An 18,341-nucleotide genomic window follows, 5' to 3' on the forward strand; every position below is an offset into this window, starting at 1 on the left:
ATTATCTAGCTTTGAGTAACAGTGTTGTAATTTTCATAGTTTATTGTTGGCTATATAATCCGATGATGATCATGAAACTAAAGTTTTGTGTTAGATCATTCACGCGGCTTTGTCTATTTTTTTCATTGCATCTTGCACATTTTCACGGTAGTTAAAAATATTTTTTTACTTGTTACATCAGAAAATTTCATCAATGTATTACTTAAATTGAGTAATTTATACCTATGCTCAGGAAATACAATCCATTGCGTGTGTATATAGCTGTAATGTTAAATATTTTTGTTTTAAAAAATAATTTTCTCGATACCGAAAAGCTAAAAGCAAGGTAAAGAATAGGTTTAGCACCATCTATCGGCACGCGCGTAATCTGCACTGCGGGCGGACAGATGTCGTTGTGTGCGCACCAATTGATTACGCGGAGGGAGAGCCGCTGGCAGAGCCATTATTTAATTATTTATTCGCCGCGCGAGCCGCGGGCCGGAGGTCGGTCGTGGTTTAGTGTGCGGGGCCGGCGCGTCTCCCCGTCCAGTGTTGTTATATCGTATCACTACCCGTGTTTCAAGTGACTATTATGAGCGACAGGGACAGGTCGTCGCCCTCCCTCACGGACACCCCGCTGAAGACGTACATCGGCCGCCACGACGACGACTACCCCCTTATAAACGGAAACGGTAAGTAACCCTTCGATGTTAAGTGCTGAGCGAAGCGGTGCTGGTGTTATGGTGCGCGTGCAGAGATTTTGCGGGTGCGCGTGCAGATTCGGCGGGCGCGCGGCCGTGGGCGCGCATCACGCGCTCAGCCCCGCGTGCTTTGCACGAGCAGCGCGACGACGGTAAGCACCAGGGCAGTGGGTCAGCGCGTCGACCGCTCACCGCGCTGCGGATCCCGCAAGCGATAAACTTTGCCGCATTGAAGTTCACCGCAGGTTCGATCGACCCGCCGGTGGCCCCTTCCCGAAATTTGTATACCTATAGGTACATACGACTAGCTGTAGTGGGCACACGAACGAAATCGGTAGCTTTCTGCTGTTTTTGGAGACCGCAGGTGGATGCAATGTAGTAATCACAAAGTCAGCCGGCCGGGTATTGAGTACTCTTGTTATGGTGAAGTGCTGGCGCTTGCAGAGAAAGCGAGAGGGGTGGTTTGATGCGGTTTCCAGCTGTCGCGGATCGATACGGGGTGACCTTAGTTCTTAAAGTCGAGTTTTTGGGAATGTTATCGCAAGATAACTGACGCAACTACCGACACAACACGACACAGCGCACACGACGGCCTAAACTAAAATCTCCAACAATAAATACGTCTCACGTGATCTGTACTACACTATATGTTACTCCGAAATTTATCGTTCATTGTAGCTTATTAATAAAGAAATATTCACTTGTGCTGGTCTTTAAAATGTTATTAACTATTTAAGTCAGTTGTTTCATATAGCGCGGCAGTGAAATCATTTGTAAGTTATCGTGAAAACTTATATTCTGAATTCCAAACTACCGTTTAACTAACTATATTTAGACACCTGGAAGTGTTAAATTGCGTTTTCGGGCATTCCTAAAAAAGCACCGTCGAATATAGAGCAGTAGAACAGATTCACACAATCTGGATAGCTGCGATTGTAATTTGTATCGTTAATAGTTTTATAAAGTGTATATTACAAATACATATTTACAAAGAGGTAATCGTTAATCGTAGGAATTCAATTGTTGTTACGAGAATACATGTGCCTATATAAACACGGCAGTTTTCACTTTTACCTGCATGCAGTCCTAGGCACAACAGGAAAACATTATTTATATGAACAAACTTGATACTTGGGATTTCCTTATTTTATGACACAATTATCAAAAAGACACTCTTTTTAATACACTAACCGCATATTAAATCTCAATCAATTTACTATTAAAATATTCAGTGCATGTAAAATACGTAGAAGTCAAACATAACTCGAATAATTCAATTGTACAAACTGAAACTACGATAAAAATGTCTCCTATGTTGTATATAATTTCATTAATAAATCTAATATATTAATTGATACACGTGTCGCATGTCACAGGCAGTAAAATAAAAATAGCAGAGTTACAAAAATAGATACAGCAGACATTCACGTGGTTATTCCATATTGCTTTATTTTTGCAGTTACGGTACAGTTAGTACGCTAAAAATAATTTTATTGATGTTGTTTATATTATTCTTTTCATTTATAAAACAAATAATCTTCAGGATGGACGGAAGCTATTAAATAATACTTCTAATGAATAAATAATTTTGTGCATTATACAAACTGCTTTGCCTGGTGTGGTATGGTAATTTTTTATATTAGTATATAGAAAATGACCAAATTCTCGTTAAAATGAAATGAATAAACAAAAGTTTACATTTTTCACGTGTCAGTACAATGTTTCAAACGTTTTAAAGCAACAAAAATTGCAATATATACCGATATACGCAGAGTATGTATTAAGATTTTTCTTCTAAAATATTACATGAAAGTGTATATAAATATCCTGAACGGTCAATAGCCGATCTAATCAGTTACTGACAGGACAACTACCCGCGTCTCTGAAAACGTATCAGTACAGTGTTTACATTTTGATACGCTTTACGTAGAAATGTCTACAAAGTGTAAAAAAAATCTATGCGATTTTTTGCTAAAATAGCACTTAATAAAAAAAACTTTTACTTTTAATCAGAAATCAATTTAATATTTGTACATAATCACTTAATACGCAATTTTTAATGGTTTTTTTTATTCTACCGCCGCATTCGCCAACATATCTAAATATAAAAAGACGGTATAAGAAGATATAATACATATAAAAATTATGTACGATAGAATCATTAAATTGGAAAAGAATTTATGATAATTTAAACATACAATTGCAATAAATACATAACAAAATTCGTAGTGACCAAGCATACTAATCTATAAGTAGCACTCGTTCACGAGTATTTTTTGCATCGAGACTTGATTTGATATGATCTATGATTTTGTTGAGAGATTATTCTAACAGGATAGAATGTACTTATGTGGTAGTAAAGTTACGTGGTAGTAGGGCATAGATAATCATTTTTCGAGAATCTATTAAAAGGGGTCGATTCTAAAAGAAAAAAATCTACTAGTTATACATATATTCACCAGAATGGTACCTACAACATGGTATTATAGGCCTATATTGTAGAAATACGACCGAATTATTTAGACATTGATAAATAAATATGTATAAGTTGATTAGATACTTATTCGCATATTTAAAGCATAACTCGATTTAAACTGAAGTCCAAAGTCTATAGAAGTACAGTGTCTCGATGTATTTCGAGTAAACACAATATTATATTTTACTTGACTGAAACTCTCACCTCGTTCTTGCCAAAAGCGTTAACTATTAGCATTTCGTTTTTTTTATATTGTCATATTATTTAATGTATATACATATATATATATACTTTAGACAATAATAATCTCAGATGGGGTAGTCATATATGATTGTCATATTCCAGGTGTTTACTGGAAAGTAGATCAGTAAAATACAAAAAGTATTTTCTGTTCGGCTAGATTGGAACATGTTTTAGCTCTATTTAGTCAGAACAGTACATTAGTAGGACATAATGGCCATACAATTATTTCAACTGTCAATTTACCACGTATTACCATATTGCAATGACTTGACCTAACTGGCCGAGGTGTACAATTAACTAAACTATTAAACTTAAGGATTAATAATGGATGATGCACTGACAACAACATTGGGAATTAGTAATCTACGATAGAATGAGCAAAGTTTACGCTGATACTATCTATAATTTATAATGATTAGATACTTGGGCATAATTAGAAAATATTTATTGAAGTAACAATATCGTATTATAATAATTTAGTGCGACGGAAATGTATTGTTACGAGCAGGGATATAATTTACTGGTATAACTTGAAACATTAATTAGCATGATTAACTATAACAATATTGAGCGCAAGTAGGCAAAGTACAACATCTGTTCCCGATCTCTAATTAAATATAAGTAAATGAATATTTGAATTCCTGATTTCTTTTATTACATCCATAATATTTTATAAGCGACGTATTAATGGCTAGACGACGACATTTGAAATTTTATAAAATTTGAAAAATGCGTAAGCTATGTATGTATAGTATTACAAATAAATTATTTATTTTATACATAAATAAAAATTATATTTCAATAAAGGGACTAAAATTAATTACATTAATAATTACATAAATAAATGATTATTTTATTATTATACATTTTTCAAGTTACAGTTAATTTAAAGTAAAATATAATAAATATTTTTCAAATTAAGTATCTAATAATAATTACAATATAAATGAACATCCTCTCTCTTTTAAACACAATAACTGAAGGTCTGAAATAATTTTGAGATGCTTACATGGTTTGATAATCATCGTACATTAGTTTTATTTTAATTGTATGAATTCATAAAAATATATAATAAAAAGCCTTAATATCGAATTAAAAATATTTATAAAATAGGTATATATATTTATAATTGTCATATAACATTATTTCATAGTACACTTAAGGATATACCAAGTTCTCTTTTTAAGCATGAAAGAGAATTTTGTATTTTAATTACCGCAAATGGAATCCTTTGCACACTACATTTTGTAAAAGAAGTATATTCCTAATAGTATAATCGTATCGGTACAAAACCGGGACGGATCGCTAAATTTGTTCACGTCTATTCACAAACCTACTAAAAAGACACTCTAGAGGTACAGAATATTCATTTTTTTACCAAACCACTCGTTGCCACGTCTAGAAATTTCTCTGCTTTCATTACTTCGCGAGTCATTTTGGTTTTATTTTTACACTAAGATTAACTATATCGCACGGATATATATACCCGCATGCATTCTAACTGTTGTTCTCTGCTAGTAAAAGAAGTGTCATTAAATAACGTAAATCCTTCTCAGAAATTGGATCATGTTATAATATAATATATAGGTATCTCAAGACAATTAACACAGCGTAATCTATTTCCAAGCAAAGCAGAGCTTGTGTTATGAGTACAAGGTACAAGACAACTGATATAATACTTACATACAATTTTTTGTAAATACATGCATAGAAAATAGCCAGAACGATATAAATAATTCTACTCATAAATACAAATGTTTGCACCGTGTGAGGAATCGAACCCGCGACCGCGATTAGAAAAAGCGGTGTGCTAGTGCTTACAGCTAGACCTCCGACACCATCAGTCATATTTTAATACCTTCTAATTGGCTGTAATTGTAACCAACTTCACAAATGCGCTAACAAATATAGAAATGTTATTGGTGGTAGCTTAAGATTTGTGCATTAAAACAAACAAACCTTTCGGCTTTATTATATTGACATAGATTATTTCAGTGACGTTCAAGATTTGCGACACACAGTTTACGGATATAAGGCGTGGATACACGTAGTAATAATAATTATTATAGAGCACCTCATATCTATACTGCGCCTTATAGATAACGCAAAATTCTTCGAGTAATGGGTGCTCAACTCCATTAGATAACGAGATATCTCTAAAGATTAGTTCAAAACTAATAATATAGTAAAAATAATCAAAGCACCGACCACTGTGGTGCTTAAAATTTTAGCAAAGTTTATCATTTTAAATCCATTTAGACAGTTTTCGTACATTTTATTAAATTGTTCACCAATGATTTCCTAGTGTATTTATTGCAGGACTCTAATTTCAATTAAACGAATTAGTCATAGTCAGTAGGTCACAGAATTTTTAAATTCCGTTAGAATATTTTGAGTTTACTATAAAGTAAAAATAAATCGTCTTAGTCGTGAACGGATGCTGCTTGTGCGGACTTCCCTGTTAGGGTTGCGGCTACTAATTTAATTATTTTCTTTTGACAAAAACGCAAATAGCATATGCTGGTGGTCACTACTTTCTCCCTAATTTATGTTTTTTTTTATTCGTGTGCAAGCTCATTTGAAAAGTATTACACCTGAGTTTCTTATCAGTACTTCTTAGCTCGAAATCACTCCGAACTGACGGTAGATTTGCTACATCATAAGAGTATGTACCCAATAGACCTACATTGATAAAGATATTTTGTTTTCATTTGTTATCTTTAAATTATTTTTTAAACATTTTATCAAATTCAAATGAAAATGAATTTATTACGCCTCGGTAGCCTTATTGGATGGAGAGATCTTTCAATTGAAAATAATACACCTAACAAAATGTGGTTTTATCAAGCATTGTGTAATGAATCTGACAATGCCTATAACTACCTCTTCTGCGTCGTGTAAGATGTAATTATCCGAGTTGTAAACCGCTTTGTCTTTATTAAGACCCTTTAATTTTATTACTACCGTAATAGTTTTTATTTGAGACAAATAAAGATGATGATGATTATTATTATATGTACATGTTTGCTTTGTGATAAATCAAATATTTGTAATGTTTCTTTTTTATTTATTTAATATATTTATTAAGCATAATTTTCAAATAAATATTAACATGCTGCAATTCTGTCCTTCCCTGTATAAAATGTACATATGTGGGCAACATTTAATACTCCTCCATCCGCGCCATTAATTCGAAAAAGCGGTACCAAGTTTTTGCTACACGTATAAATATATAACTAATTGGATTTGAACAGTAGCAACACAACAAGGTGAATCAATTGTGAGACGGAGCGCAAATCACAGATTTTAAAGGCATTACCTATAATCACTGCACATCCTGTGACGTCTGTCTGCCCTAGACGGAACAAGACGGTTGACTATGTCTCGGCGACATTACTTACTTAACCACCTTCTTCCGTACCAAGTCGTAATGGCAGTGTTCATCTCTAGGTTACGGTTGACGCTTATAAATCAAAGAGAGTCTGCTATCCGAATAATAAATATAATAAAGAATATGACTATTTAAATTCAGTGCTTATATTAAATTTATTTAAATAAAGATTCTTTCTAATTATTTTCTATGGGTTTGATGATTGTGTAATTATATCAGCAACTACATATTCCTTCGTAGTTACTATTTTTACGCTGTACATACCGCCCTTCAAATACGGCTGATGCTAAAAATCAATAAAATTTCTGCTAAGAGTCAATTTAAATTTCTACCTTACACTCCAGTGATGTAAATGCCGTTATCAAACCAAATAAATGCTATAAATAGTAGTAAGGTCGCTCCCTGGCACTAAACGCTCCATATAAAACGTGCTATTATTAAAATTTTCTACAATAATTAATAAAACTAGATTTAATTATGTCCATAGGATAAGGCAACTAATATCAACGTTTCAAAGGGTTGTAGTCCGACTTTCTTAAAATAACTTTGTTTTAGAATTAATCGTGAGTTAAAACTCGATATTAACAAATAAAAGAGACTTATCTTTAGCTCATTCGTATGAAAAATCTAAGACAGTATACAAGAATATGTAAAAATGACTTTTCAGAATTATGAAATAAATACCTGTATGTTTTCTAAATATTAACGTATTATATAAAAATATAATACGTTGGGTAGAATGGAACGTAAATATATACGACAAAAATTGCTGTTGTGCCAGAGTGACAGGAGACGCTAGGTCTCTAAATAGAGATAGAGCTAATACTAAAGAATATAGACATTGTAATGTTACAGTGTCAACAGATCCTCCTTTAAAACACATTGATATATTCTTTGCTCACTGAAGTCGATTGTACGTCCTTTGTAACATAAGACGTAGCCGTTGTAACCCAGATAAAACAATTGTTTGACTTTCATATCTCCAATGAGCACGAAGTTAAGACCTCTTTACATGGTAACGCGATCAAGTTCAGTTGACACCTGCTAAATAAATCCCCTCCTCCACATCCCCCTCTGGCACCGCCGCTTGGCATTCGATGCCTTCAATGCTCAATTTAACTTCAACAGAACGCCGGACGGTTCATTCACTGATTTTGTTCTACGGTTCAGTAACTAACGTGCATTCGAATAAAGTACTTCATTCCTAAACGCTCGCAGTTGATCAGCTGGCAGTGGCAATGCGCCGGTTATATAGCTAGCAGTACTTACCGATGACATGAAAAGTTCTCGACTGATGATGCCGTATATGCAAGCGCAGCGTCGAACAATCTTGGGATTCTAGATTGAGCGAGAGATGGAGATGAAATGGATGCCAAGTGGCATAGTAGAGTTTACACCTGTTCATAAATAAGACTGTGAATGGGTGAGATATTAAAGTAAGCTAAATTGGAAATGTCAGATCGAGAATCACTTTTATCTTATTTGGTACATGAGCCCTGTCATCAAAACATTTATCCGTTTGAGTGACTTCAATTCTTAAACCCAACAGAAAGAGAGAGAGTGTGTGTTATTAGTTTTACGGGTCTGTGTTCATCAAGTAAACCGATATGACACTTAATTTTTTTGTTTGAAAGCTGACTTTGTTGGTTTGTATAACTATTTTTTTTATAATTGTTGTTTTAAATTTCAACATCTTACCTTAGTCGCAGTAAAATTGTTAGCACATCATCGGTGGCATATTGTTACTTTCTTATCCTATCATACTTCTTTGATCTTGGTGAGGCTTAGCTGCAACTACAAGGTTTAGGTTAGTCCGGTGGAATAACAACGTACGGGGGTGGGTTAAGACGACGCATTGTCAGTTAATGTAGTTATATTCGCAACGCTGTAACTACATCAGATAGTCCGGGAGTTCTTTGTAATTCTAGTTACATATTAAAAAATAAATCTTTCCACTACGTTTATGGGTTTCATGTTATCTGCTGAAGTGAAATCTGTAACTGATTTAATATGAGGAGGAAAAGCGATACGGTTATCTCTTGTACCCGTGGGAATGCCAGAGCCATATTGCACAGAAAAATCAGTGCAAGAATTCGTGTTTTAAATTTTAGTCTATTTGCCATTGCATTGCTACGAGTGATATACAGTTTATTTAAATTGTTGTGAAAATACTCACTTTTTATTTTATTATAAATATTTTATATTTATATTTAAACTACACTTATATATATTTGATATTAGACATAGATAAATATTAGACACATTTGATTTATAAAGATTGGAGAAAAACAAAATATAAATGAATTATTTTAAAAATAATTTTGCCTATATCCAGTTTTTTTAGTAATATATTACCTATTGCTAAACAACTTTCTATATTACACAATGTTACAACCTTATAGGCCGTAACATTTTGTCGTGTGAAGCCGGGTTGGTTGGTTGGTAGTATAATATATATTTTTATTTATGACATGAAACTGACCACCTACTGGTATACATGAACAGCACTACGCACGTTACTTTACAATTTGAAACTCGTGATACAGTTCATAAGCTAGCATTCTGTCATTTAATTTTAACTATTCTAATGCTGTAGGCCGCAACTAGCTTTTACAGTTTCACCGAACGATAAGGGACGAGTGCAGATAATGCTATCTGCACCAAGACCCAGAAGGACTTATAGAGTAGCCGGAGGCCAACTCCTGTCTGACTAATATGACTTTAGTCTTACGGCAGTTCTAGGGATTCGAACTTTTGTTCCAGTCCCCAATTTCTTGCCCCGTTTGAATTAGACGAGGGATCAATCGAAGGTGGAGAATGTCTTACCTCTTATTCTGTAATTTCGTTACCTCACAATTTAGTCAAACGACATCTTACAAAGAAAGCAAATTAACGCTGAAATAGGGGAGATTGTAGTTACACACGCTGTATTACATTTCTAAGTGGGTACATAAAATAATGGAACTAGCAATTGCTTCAAGAAATTTCTACGTTTAATCTTTTTGTCCATTTGAACTAGCATAAAAAGGCCCTCGTATTAATAATGGTGATTACTTGCAAATATAACCAATTGACAACCTTGAATCTACAACAAGTATTGTATGCGACAAAAAACCTAATCCTACAAAAACATGTGCGAGCGATCACGGCGTTAAAGTCTGTCGATTGTAAACAAATTCAATGATAATATTACATTTAATAGTAAAAGTAAGCTACATTATGAATTGATGAAGAATTTACCGCTTAATCAGCACTCTCCAATCGAAACAGCTTAGCTTACAAAGCACGCTCCTTGGTGGTACGAATACTCGTAAGCAACACACAGGCACTTACGCAGATAACATTTCACATTTTAGTTCAAGTAATCTACCGATGTTCACAATCTTGCGGTGACGTACATATACCATTGACCACTGTACATAAGGAAATCAAAGTGGCTTCAGCAACAGGGAAGTAACACCAATTATATAGTTACGGGATACGGACATGTCATTCGCAGCTACGAATTACGGCGATCATACGAATATGGATTAAAGGTAGGATTTCTCTTCCACTTTTATCGTATGTCTAATATAGTTGAGTTCGAGAATTTTGTGCTTCTGAGAAAAGATGGTTAGATCAACCGTCATACTTGTAACCGGCGCAGCATATAACGACTGTTTTGTTATTGCATTGTTTTGTCTAATTACACAAATTTTGTGGAATAAACCGGTGGTCACTGTATTCACCTTTATGATTGTTGTTTTGACAATGTACTAATTCTTTCTTCCTTAATGTTATTCTTCTCAGTTCTAGTACAGGTAACTTAAGAGCATTGTACCAACGGCTCACTATACGGAAATAATAGATAAAAAATAATAAAACTAATCCTATAAACTATGGTAGGCGCGTGCATGCTGCTATGTTTGTATCAAATATATCCAGTGCATGCGGGCGTGTCAGTACACAGTTAGTACTGGCTACTGGAATAACAGATCTGAAGGTATATTATTACTACCTTTATTTCTTCTCAAATCTTACAGTAAGTAGATTTAAATAGCCAGCTCAAAATAGAATCCTGAGTTGAAACTACGTGTGTTTAGAAAAATAGCAACCACATATTGGAAATCGAGAAGAATGCGCCAGTCAGATCACGTTAAAATAAAATCGGCAAAGTGTGTGTCGAACGAGACTACCGAGGATTCCAATAAGATAATCATATAATGTAACCTATATTTAAACATGATAGAGGTGGTAGGTATCTGGGAATTTTCGATTAGTAATATCTTGTTAGAGACTAAATACAGTCATATCTATAAAACATGATCATATAACTATGCTAACTTTTATATATTTTTTGCGATAATAAATCGGCTAGAATAAAAGATAATACAGAAATAATCTGTAATATTTATTTGTATTCAGAATCCAGTTTCAGTGTAGCAATAATAAGTGGAAATACAGTGGCAAATAATAGTGACAGGCAGTGAAATTATAAGATTCATGATATATTAGCAATGCATAAGATACCACATTTCTAACAGGACGATATAAAGTCTGTGGTACTATTTCTGTGTATAAACGTCGGCTGCTATTTAATGTGGTGTACCGTCAGCTTGTTTGCTATTCTAGTTGCTTTGAAATGCTATGATATGAAGCAAAATATAAGTTTACTATTTCTATCTAGAAATAACTTAATGGAAGTGTAGTTGTTGGTTTACGTGCCGTTCCCGACACGGTAAGATCGGGAACTGTTGCAAATACACTTAGAAATAGACGAGGCACGTTCACGGCGCGTCCAATTGAGGAAACCGGATTACTCTCCAGATCTAACTAGATACACCACCGTGCCGTACGGAATTACTAATGTTTTACGCTGTTTAAACGAGATCACGCCGGATTGTTATAGATCCCAACTCTATTGTGAAATAATAATCCGACCTCTTATGAAAAGTAAATTTAAATAATAGGAACAGATTAAATCTTTATTAAAATGCAATTATTTTCTTTAATAGACACTAGTCTTTGTTTTCCACGGATATACACGCATATACATATATGGCGCATGTGATATGTTTTATCCGTCTAATGTATACGATTTGAATCGCCTATACTTAATATACCTATATTATAATGTACCTTCAGACTAAAGCCGCATCAGTCGGACAGGATTTGGCATTTACTCGCTCCGTAAGCCATACCGAGTTTGGAGAACCCTCTGCACTTGACCTCATTTTACATTGAAGTTGAAAAGGCTACGGCCAACAGTATTAATATAGTTCTAAAAAGAGGGTTTTGACTCAGCCCCATTGTCCTCTGCAATCAGCCCCATTTTTTTGTTAAATAAGACAGTCGGCACTATAATATTTAAAAAAATAGGTTTGAAGAGCCCGCTGTGCTCGGCCCTATTTTCGTCTAGTGTCTTTACAGCGTAAAAACATTGAGTATTTTAAAGAAAGTATTACATATAAATGTGAGTGGTTATAAGGGCAGAGAGGAATCGAGGATTATGATCTAATAAGAATAAATAACGATCCCTGCGAACAGGGATCAATGAAGGGAAAAATATTACGCCGACCCCAAATTAATGGGATAAGGAAGAAGCAGATGATGAGAATAGTTGTAAAAAAAAACTAAGAATGCAGTTAAAAATGAGAATAGCTCAATTTGATTCCATCATAACAAAAATAAATAGACACGTTGTCGTCATCCGCTCGTTACCTTCTCGTGTGTGTATAAAAATGTTAAATTCTCACCGCATCTTACTGGTTCGCATAGCCAATGTGTTGGACATACGTCATGGCACGTCACGTACTGTTTGTATGCGCGTGCGCAAGGTCGTCCCGCAACTATTATCTAACTTGTAATGAAACGAGACACTCGTATCACAAAGCATCGGCCCAGCATTGCCTTTACAATTACTTGTACAAGTATATTATGTTTATCGGACTAGAAATTTCTATCTTTTACACAGTGTTATACATTAACTGTATCCTTTGGCTCTGTTTGCGTGGAATATAAGATTAAACCTAAGCCTACTATTGGTGAAAAGAATTTCTAAAAACAATAATGTATTTCACACGTAGTCTATCCAGGTGTGAATATAACAAAATATTCAGATCTTATAAAAAAATAGTCTGTGTGAATACCTCAGTTTCACTTATTTCTGTCGCCTAGCTGTGTTTCGGTTGAATTATTAAATTACAGGATATGAGGTATGACATCTTAGTTTATAAATGACAACTTGGTGGTCTCACGGTTTACACTCTGCCTTACTTCCGATGGTCGCGGGTTAGATTCTTGATTTGTATTTATGAGTGTGGTTGTTTGTATCGGCCTGAATGTTTTCTATACATAATAAGTATGTGTTTACAATTGTTTTGACACATTTGTAAAATATGTAGAAACAAATTATACACTAATTGTAATATACAACAGCGCCCATATTGTAATTGATACTATCGAAAATGGAACTGCGTCTCTTTGCGAGATAGATGTCGAACTGTACGGTGTTGTCATATGTATGATACGTTATCACATGCTTACTGTATTAATAAAAAACGATTAAATCAATTCTACGCATTAGTCTTTAAAGTCAATTTTTCAAAATTTTTTCAGGCAAGATACTGTCACTATTAAGTGCGACATACTTTTATGACTCTTATTCCAGATTGGGTTAAGCAGATTATTAATTAAGCAGATTAATAATCAATGAAATATTCAACTTAACTAGAACTTCGTAAATAACAAAAATCATTTATAAACATTTTTCTAATATAGACCATATCAGAAATTGAGATTTTAAGAGGCTCATTTGCTTTTGGTTAAACCTTGCTCTCGAGATGGATGCAAATTGCTGTAACACAGTTTTTCTATAAACTATATGAACCTAGTTATTTACGATCCAAATATGATATGCTATTGTTAAATATTTATATATATAACAATAGCATATTATTCAGAATCACAGGGTTTAAATATATTCTTTAATTCTTTATAAAAATAATATAGGTAATATAGATATTTCCATCACGCCAGACAGAAATAAATGGACAAATTCGAACTTAATACATTTGCGATCTAAGTTTAGATACGAAACTGCCAGACCTGGACGGCTTCTATTTGTGTGAAATCGTATTAAAATACACCAATTTACTGACTGTATGAAATAGATGTGTCAAGTCCTAAAGATAAACCAGGAGTCCGCAGGTACGATTCTCGTGTTGGACATTTGTCATCAGGCCACGAGGTGTTTAAGTTGTCTCGTCACGTCGTGGTCGAATTGAGAAGTGCGTTGATCCCATTAGTTGCTGAATTAGATATTCTGGTAACGGTTTAGCAATCAATTTCTAGACGGTATATCGGAAATAGTTCTTATAAATGGAGATATTTTGTTTAATTTTTGTAACTGGATACGTAAATACATAAATGAGGAACAGTTGCTCAATTTGTTAATAGCGTCCCTTTTACTAAAACTTGATTTTAATTAATTATATCAAAATAGAACTCCATTACTGTTAAATTTTATAAGAACTTAACATTTTAGTAGTTATTAAAGAAATGGAGAACATCCTCCTCCTTTTAGGTAGTCGCTTAAAGAATATATGAATACTAAAGTAAGTACGGAACACTGTAATTGTCTATTCGAATTCTCTCATAGCCGTAATTTTACGACAAAAATACAACAATAACACCGCAACGACAGCAGTTTGTCATTGAAATTTGAATTTTAAGTTTTGCTTTGTATAAATCAACTTACAATAACAAGATAAATTAGTTGACGCTCGTTTGTAGCGCCAAGGCGCCAAGCGGCCACTTATCTATTTTATATCTATATGATATCTTGTTATGATATTTTACATTAATTTTTTAAACAACTCAGCTTCTGTCTGTTCTTTTCCGTTGAATGTAGATTGTGTGGTAGTAATCAAACTAATTGTATAATTAAATTAATTAATTTAATTAAAATTTTAAGCTTCTGCCCTATTGGGGACAAGAGGTAACCGTCACCGACGTTTTTTATTATTATTATTATATATGTATGTATATTTATTCATTGGACTGTATATCTATCTTATTCTTTATTATTGTTGTGACGTTATCTATTATTATATATATTTAATATTATTATACAATTCATAATTTATTATTCAATACAAAAAGATTCACATGTCGGTAACTATCAAATTATACAAGTAGATATTGAAATAAACCCAGTGATATGTGACCATGTCAAATGTTCAGTTAGCAATGCCAAACAGTATAGCACGAAACCGATAGTTTTTAGGAAATAAATATATCTTACTTAATTCTTAAAAACTCAGATAAAGAAGAGAGATAACAATAAACATTTACAATTTCTTTCTAAGTGAAATTAGTTCATATTTATGTGTTTTCTTCCTGTGTATTCTCCTGGTACAACATTTATAACTGACTGTAGTTTTACGGCTTCGGTGGTCTAGCGGTTTAGCACACTCTTTTGCCTCCGATGGTCGTGCGTTCGATTCTCCGCACGGTGCCAAAATTTGTACTTATGAGTATGATGTTTGTATTCCTCTGAGTGTTTTCTTATTATTGGTGTATTTACAAGAAAATGTATCTAAGTATATGTATCAGTTGTCCAGTACCCATACAACAAGGTTTGCTTACGGAGTAGATGGCATAATATGGTATGAATTTTCAAGGACATTATTTTTATTATTATATTTGTATTCCATTTATTTATTATATCTGTATTATATATATAAAGTTTCATTATGTAAGATTGACTGATGTAAAATAACGTCAGATTAAACAATATAAAATAATATTCTGTAAATATGACGTATTTGCGCATAATGTTATTTTTCTTTAGCAATATTTACGTGTGGGATTATGAGTTGATAGATATACAAAATTGTTTATGCAATTTCTTGTTTATGAATAGTATGTTGATAGGCGCGTACCAACTGGGGATAATCCCACTATAACTGGGATTAAGAGGCATACCACCAATGTACCGTGAATCCCATTTGAGAGCCGTAAGAAAGTACAGTCTCCTAGCAGTTTTGGAAGCGAAGTTAATTGGAAAAAGTACAGGAGTCCTACCTAATATATGGGGAGGGAACTACTTGGCGTAGTGGTTTACAACTCCGTCTTGGACACCTCAAATGTAGGTATGTTCATTCTAGCAAATAAAAGAAATTTTATTTCCTGTTCAATGCACTTTATTTATATTGTTAATCCTGTCTTAACACGAATAATTTTATATTAAATATTTACTTCTCTGACCGTTTCGACTAGGTTGTTCTAGCCATAGTTACCAGTTTACTGGAGAGTAACAGCTATCATTGACATAGCACGGTAGGTGCCAGAAGTTTTTCTACTATCGTCACTATTTTGTCCAACGGAAGATTGCAACCTAATTCTTAATGACTTTATTATAATGGGCAAATTTGAAAAATAATGGCTATATTTTCATTCATATCAGGTCATTCATATCTTGCAGCAACCGTTAGCACAGGCAACTATTGGATGTAAAATGCGAGAAAGATCTGCATCTTTCATTAAAAAAAATACTTCTTATTACCTTGGAATTAAAGTCCAGAAAGTATTTGTAATAGCTAATTTTGTTTTCATTCAAATCGTTGTAGACTGACGAAATGGTTACCCAGCAAAATTACGTATAAATTCTCGTGCCCATTGAGGAAACATTAATTGTACTCACCGTTGCAATTTCAAACATAACTATTATAACCTTTAATTATATTTGCCAAGATGAAATATTAATACTTAACAATTGTTAATTACTATTAATTGTTGAGTATAGAAATATATAACCTCATTAAAGCATGCAAATTATTACTGTAATGATGGAAACGCCAATGATTAATTTGCGTAACTACCTAGATCGACAATAAAATAAAAATAAATAACCCTGTTCAATTCAACAGCGTCATCTAGTCCCAAGCTAAGCAGCTTACTCAGCTACTTAATTCTTTTAAATACATAAATAATATAGGTACATAGAAAACATCACGACCAATACCAACAATCATATACATGAATACAAATATTTGTACCGTGCGAGAAATCGAACCTATTGATTGTTGACTATCCCCGTGACGTTACTCGATGGAATACAGCCTATGTAGCTTCCTGTTTCCTTAGCCATCTATACATATAAGAAAGATCGGTCATGTATTTCTCGAGTCTATTACAGACATAAAAAAATCAAATTTCTCTTATTTGTTTAAATACAAATTATATTATAGATTCCTTGTGACAAAAACGTAATAGTAATACATATGCTAGTGGTCATTACATTCTGAAAGGAATGATGGTAGATTGATAGATATAATACGAGTCTGCAATAAAGGTATTTTGATTTGATATCGTCTGTTGTGCATGTTGCGACTTAAAGTCTCTGAATAAGTTCAACTACCTACTTATGTTGTTTTTGCCTAAACCTCTTCGATTCCCACACACGTGCTGGTATGCATAACGTGACCAGACGTCCCGTTTTAAACGGGACTGTCCCTTTTTATAACAACAAGTCCCGGTGTCCCCGAAATTAACTCTGGGACGCAAAATTGTCCCGTTTTTGGAAACTCGGTGAAAATATGTTTAGTCGAGCGGGCCGGTTGTGATGTAGATTATTGTTGATAATTAAGGTGAATATAAAAAAACGTGCCATTTTTATATTGTCTTGTAGACAAGCAATTAAAGTTTTTAAATTAATTTAAATTGTTTTTACCTTTAAAGTTTTAAATTCACAAAGAAGTATCATATATCATTTTAAAAGTATTTAGATAATGATTAAGACGGCGTGGTTAATTTAATTGACTTATAAAAGGTGGCAATTCTAGCTTCTAATTTTGAAAAATGCCATTTTTCTATTTATTCGACGATATGTTCTCTCTTCTAGGTTGTCTGTAAGAGACTGCATATAGCGTGAAGACTGCCTATTGTAATTACTTTTCTATTTACTGTATTTTCTTATTGTTTATTTTGTGTACACAATAAAGAGTTAATTATTATTATTCTTTTATATATGTTACATCTCCCTTTTTACGGGGGTAATACTTTTTTTTAAAGAATTAGCTTTAATAAATTGTTTCCTTTATTGACTGTCTATTAATTGATATAAATAAATGTCCCGTTTTGAGTCAAAGAATAAATGGTCACGTTAGGTATGCAGTAAGTAAATGTACATACCTACATATGTTACTTACCTGCGTACATAATAATTTGCAGTTGCCGGTGTTTTAATGATCAAAAATACACTGGGTTTTGTGTATTTGATGGTATATGAACATCCGTTTTTTCGTACTATTGTAATGCTGTGTGCCTCAGTGGGCTTTACAGCTTCATGAATATAACGATCGATAGGGACGAGTTCAGATAGCACTCCAAAACCTTAGAAGAACTTATGGAGCGGCTGAAAGCCAACTTCTGTCTGATACGACTTTATTCTGAGAGCACCTCTAAGGGTTCGAACCTCGACTCAGGCCGTCGTAATTCGGATCCCCGTTTGAATTGGACGGGAAATCGGAGGCGAGCGAACAGCTTAAAGTAATTGAATTACTAGTAA

The 18,341-nt window shown here is 33.5% G+C and overlaps 1 protein-coding gene across 4 annotated transcripts in view; it reads left to right on the top strand.

The window, feature by feature from the left end:
- The first annotated feature begins 470 nt into the window (after positions 1-470).
- LOC131852985 (hepatic leukemia factor) overlaps positions 471-18,341 on the top strand; it is a 179,191-nt gene continuing 161,320 nt past the window's right edge. For all 4 annotated transcript variants that reach the window (XM_059203758.1, XM_059203759.1, XM_059203760.1 and 1 more), the window contains exon 1: positions 471-671. In XM_059203758.1, coding sequence (XP_059059741.1) covers positions 572-671 — 100 coding nt within the window. In that variant the 5' untranslated portion in view covers positions 471-571. The remainder of the gene's footprint in view (positions 672-18,341) is intronic.

The sequence above is a fragment of the Achroia grisella genome, unplaced genomic scaffold (assembly GCF_030625045.1).
Source record: "Achroia grisella isolate CSIRO2021 unplaced genomic scaffold, CSIRO_AGI_Agris_v1 utg874, whole genome shotgun sequence".
NCBI classification, from domain to species: domain Eukaryota; kingdom Metazoa; phylum Arthropoda; class Insecta; order Lepidoptera; family Pyralidae; genus Achroia; species Achroia grisella.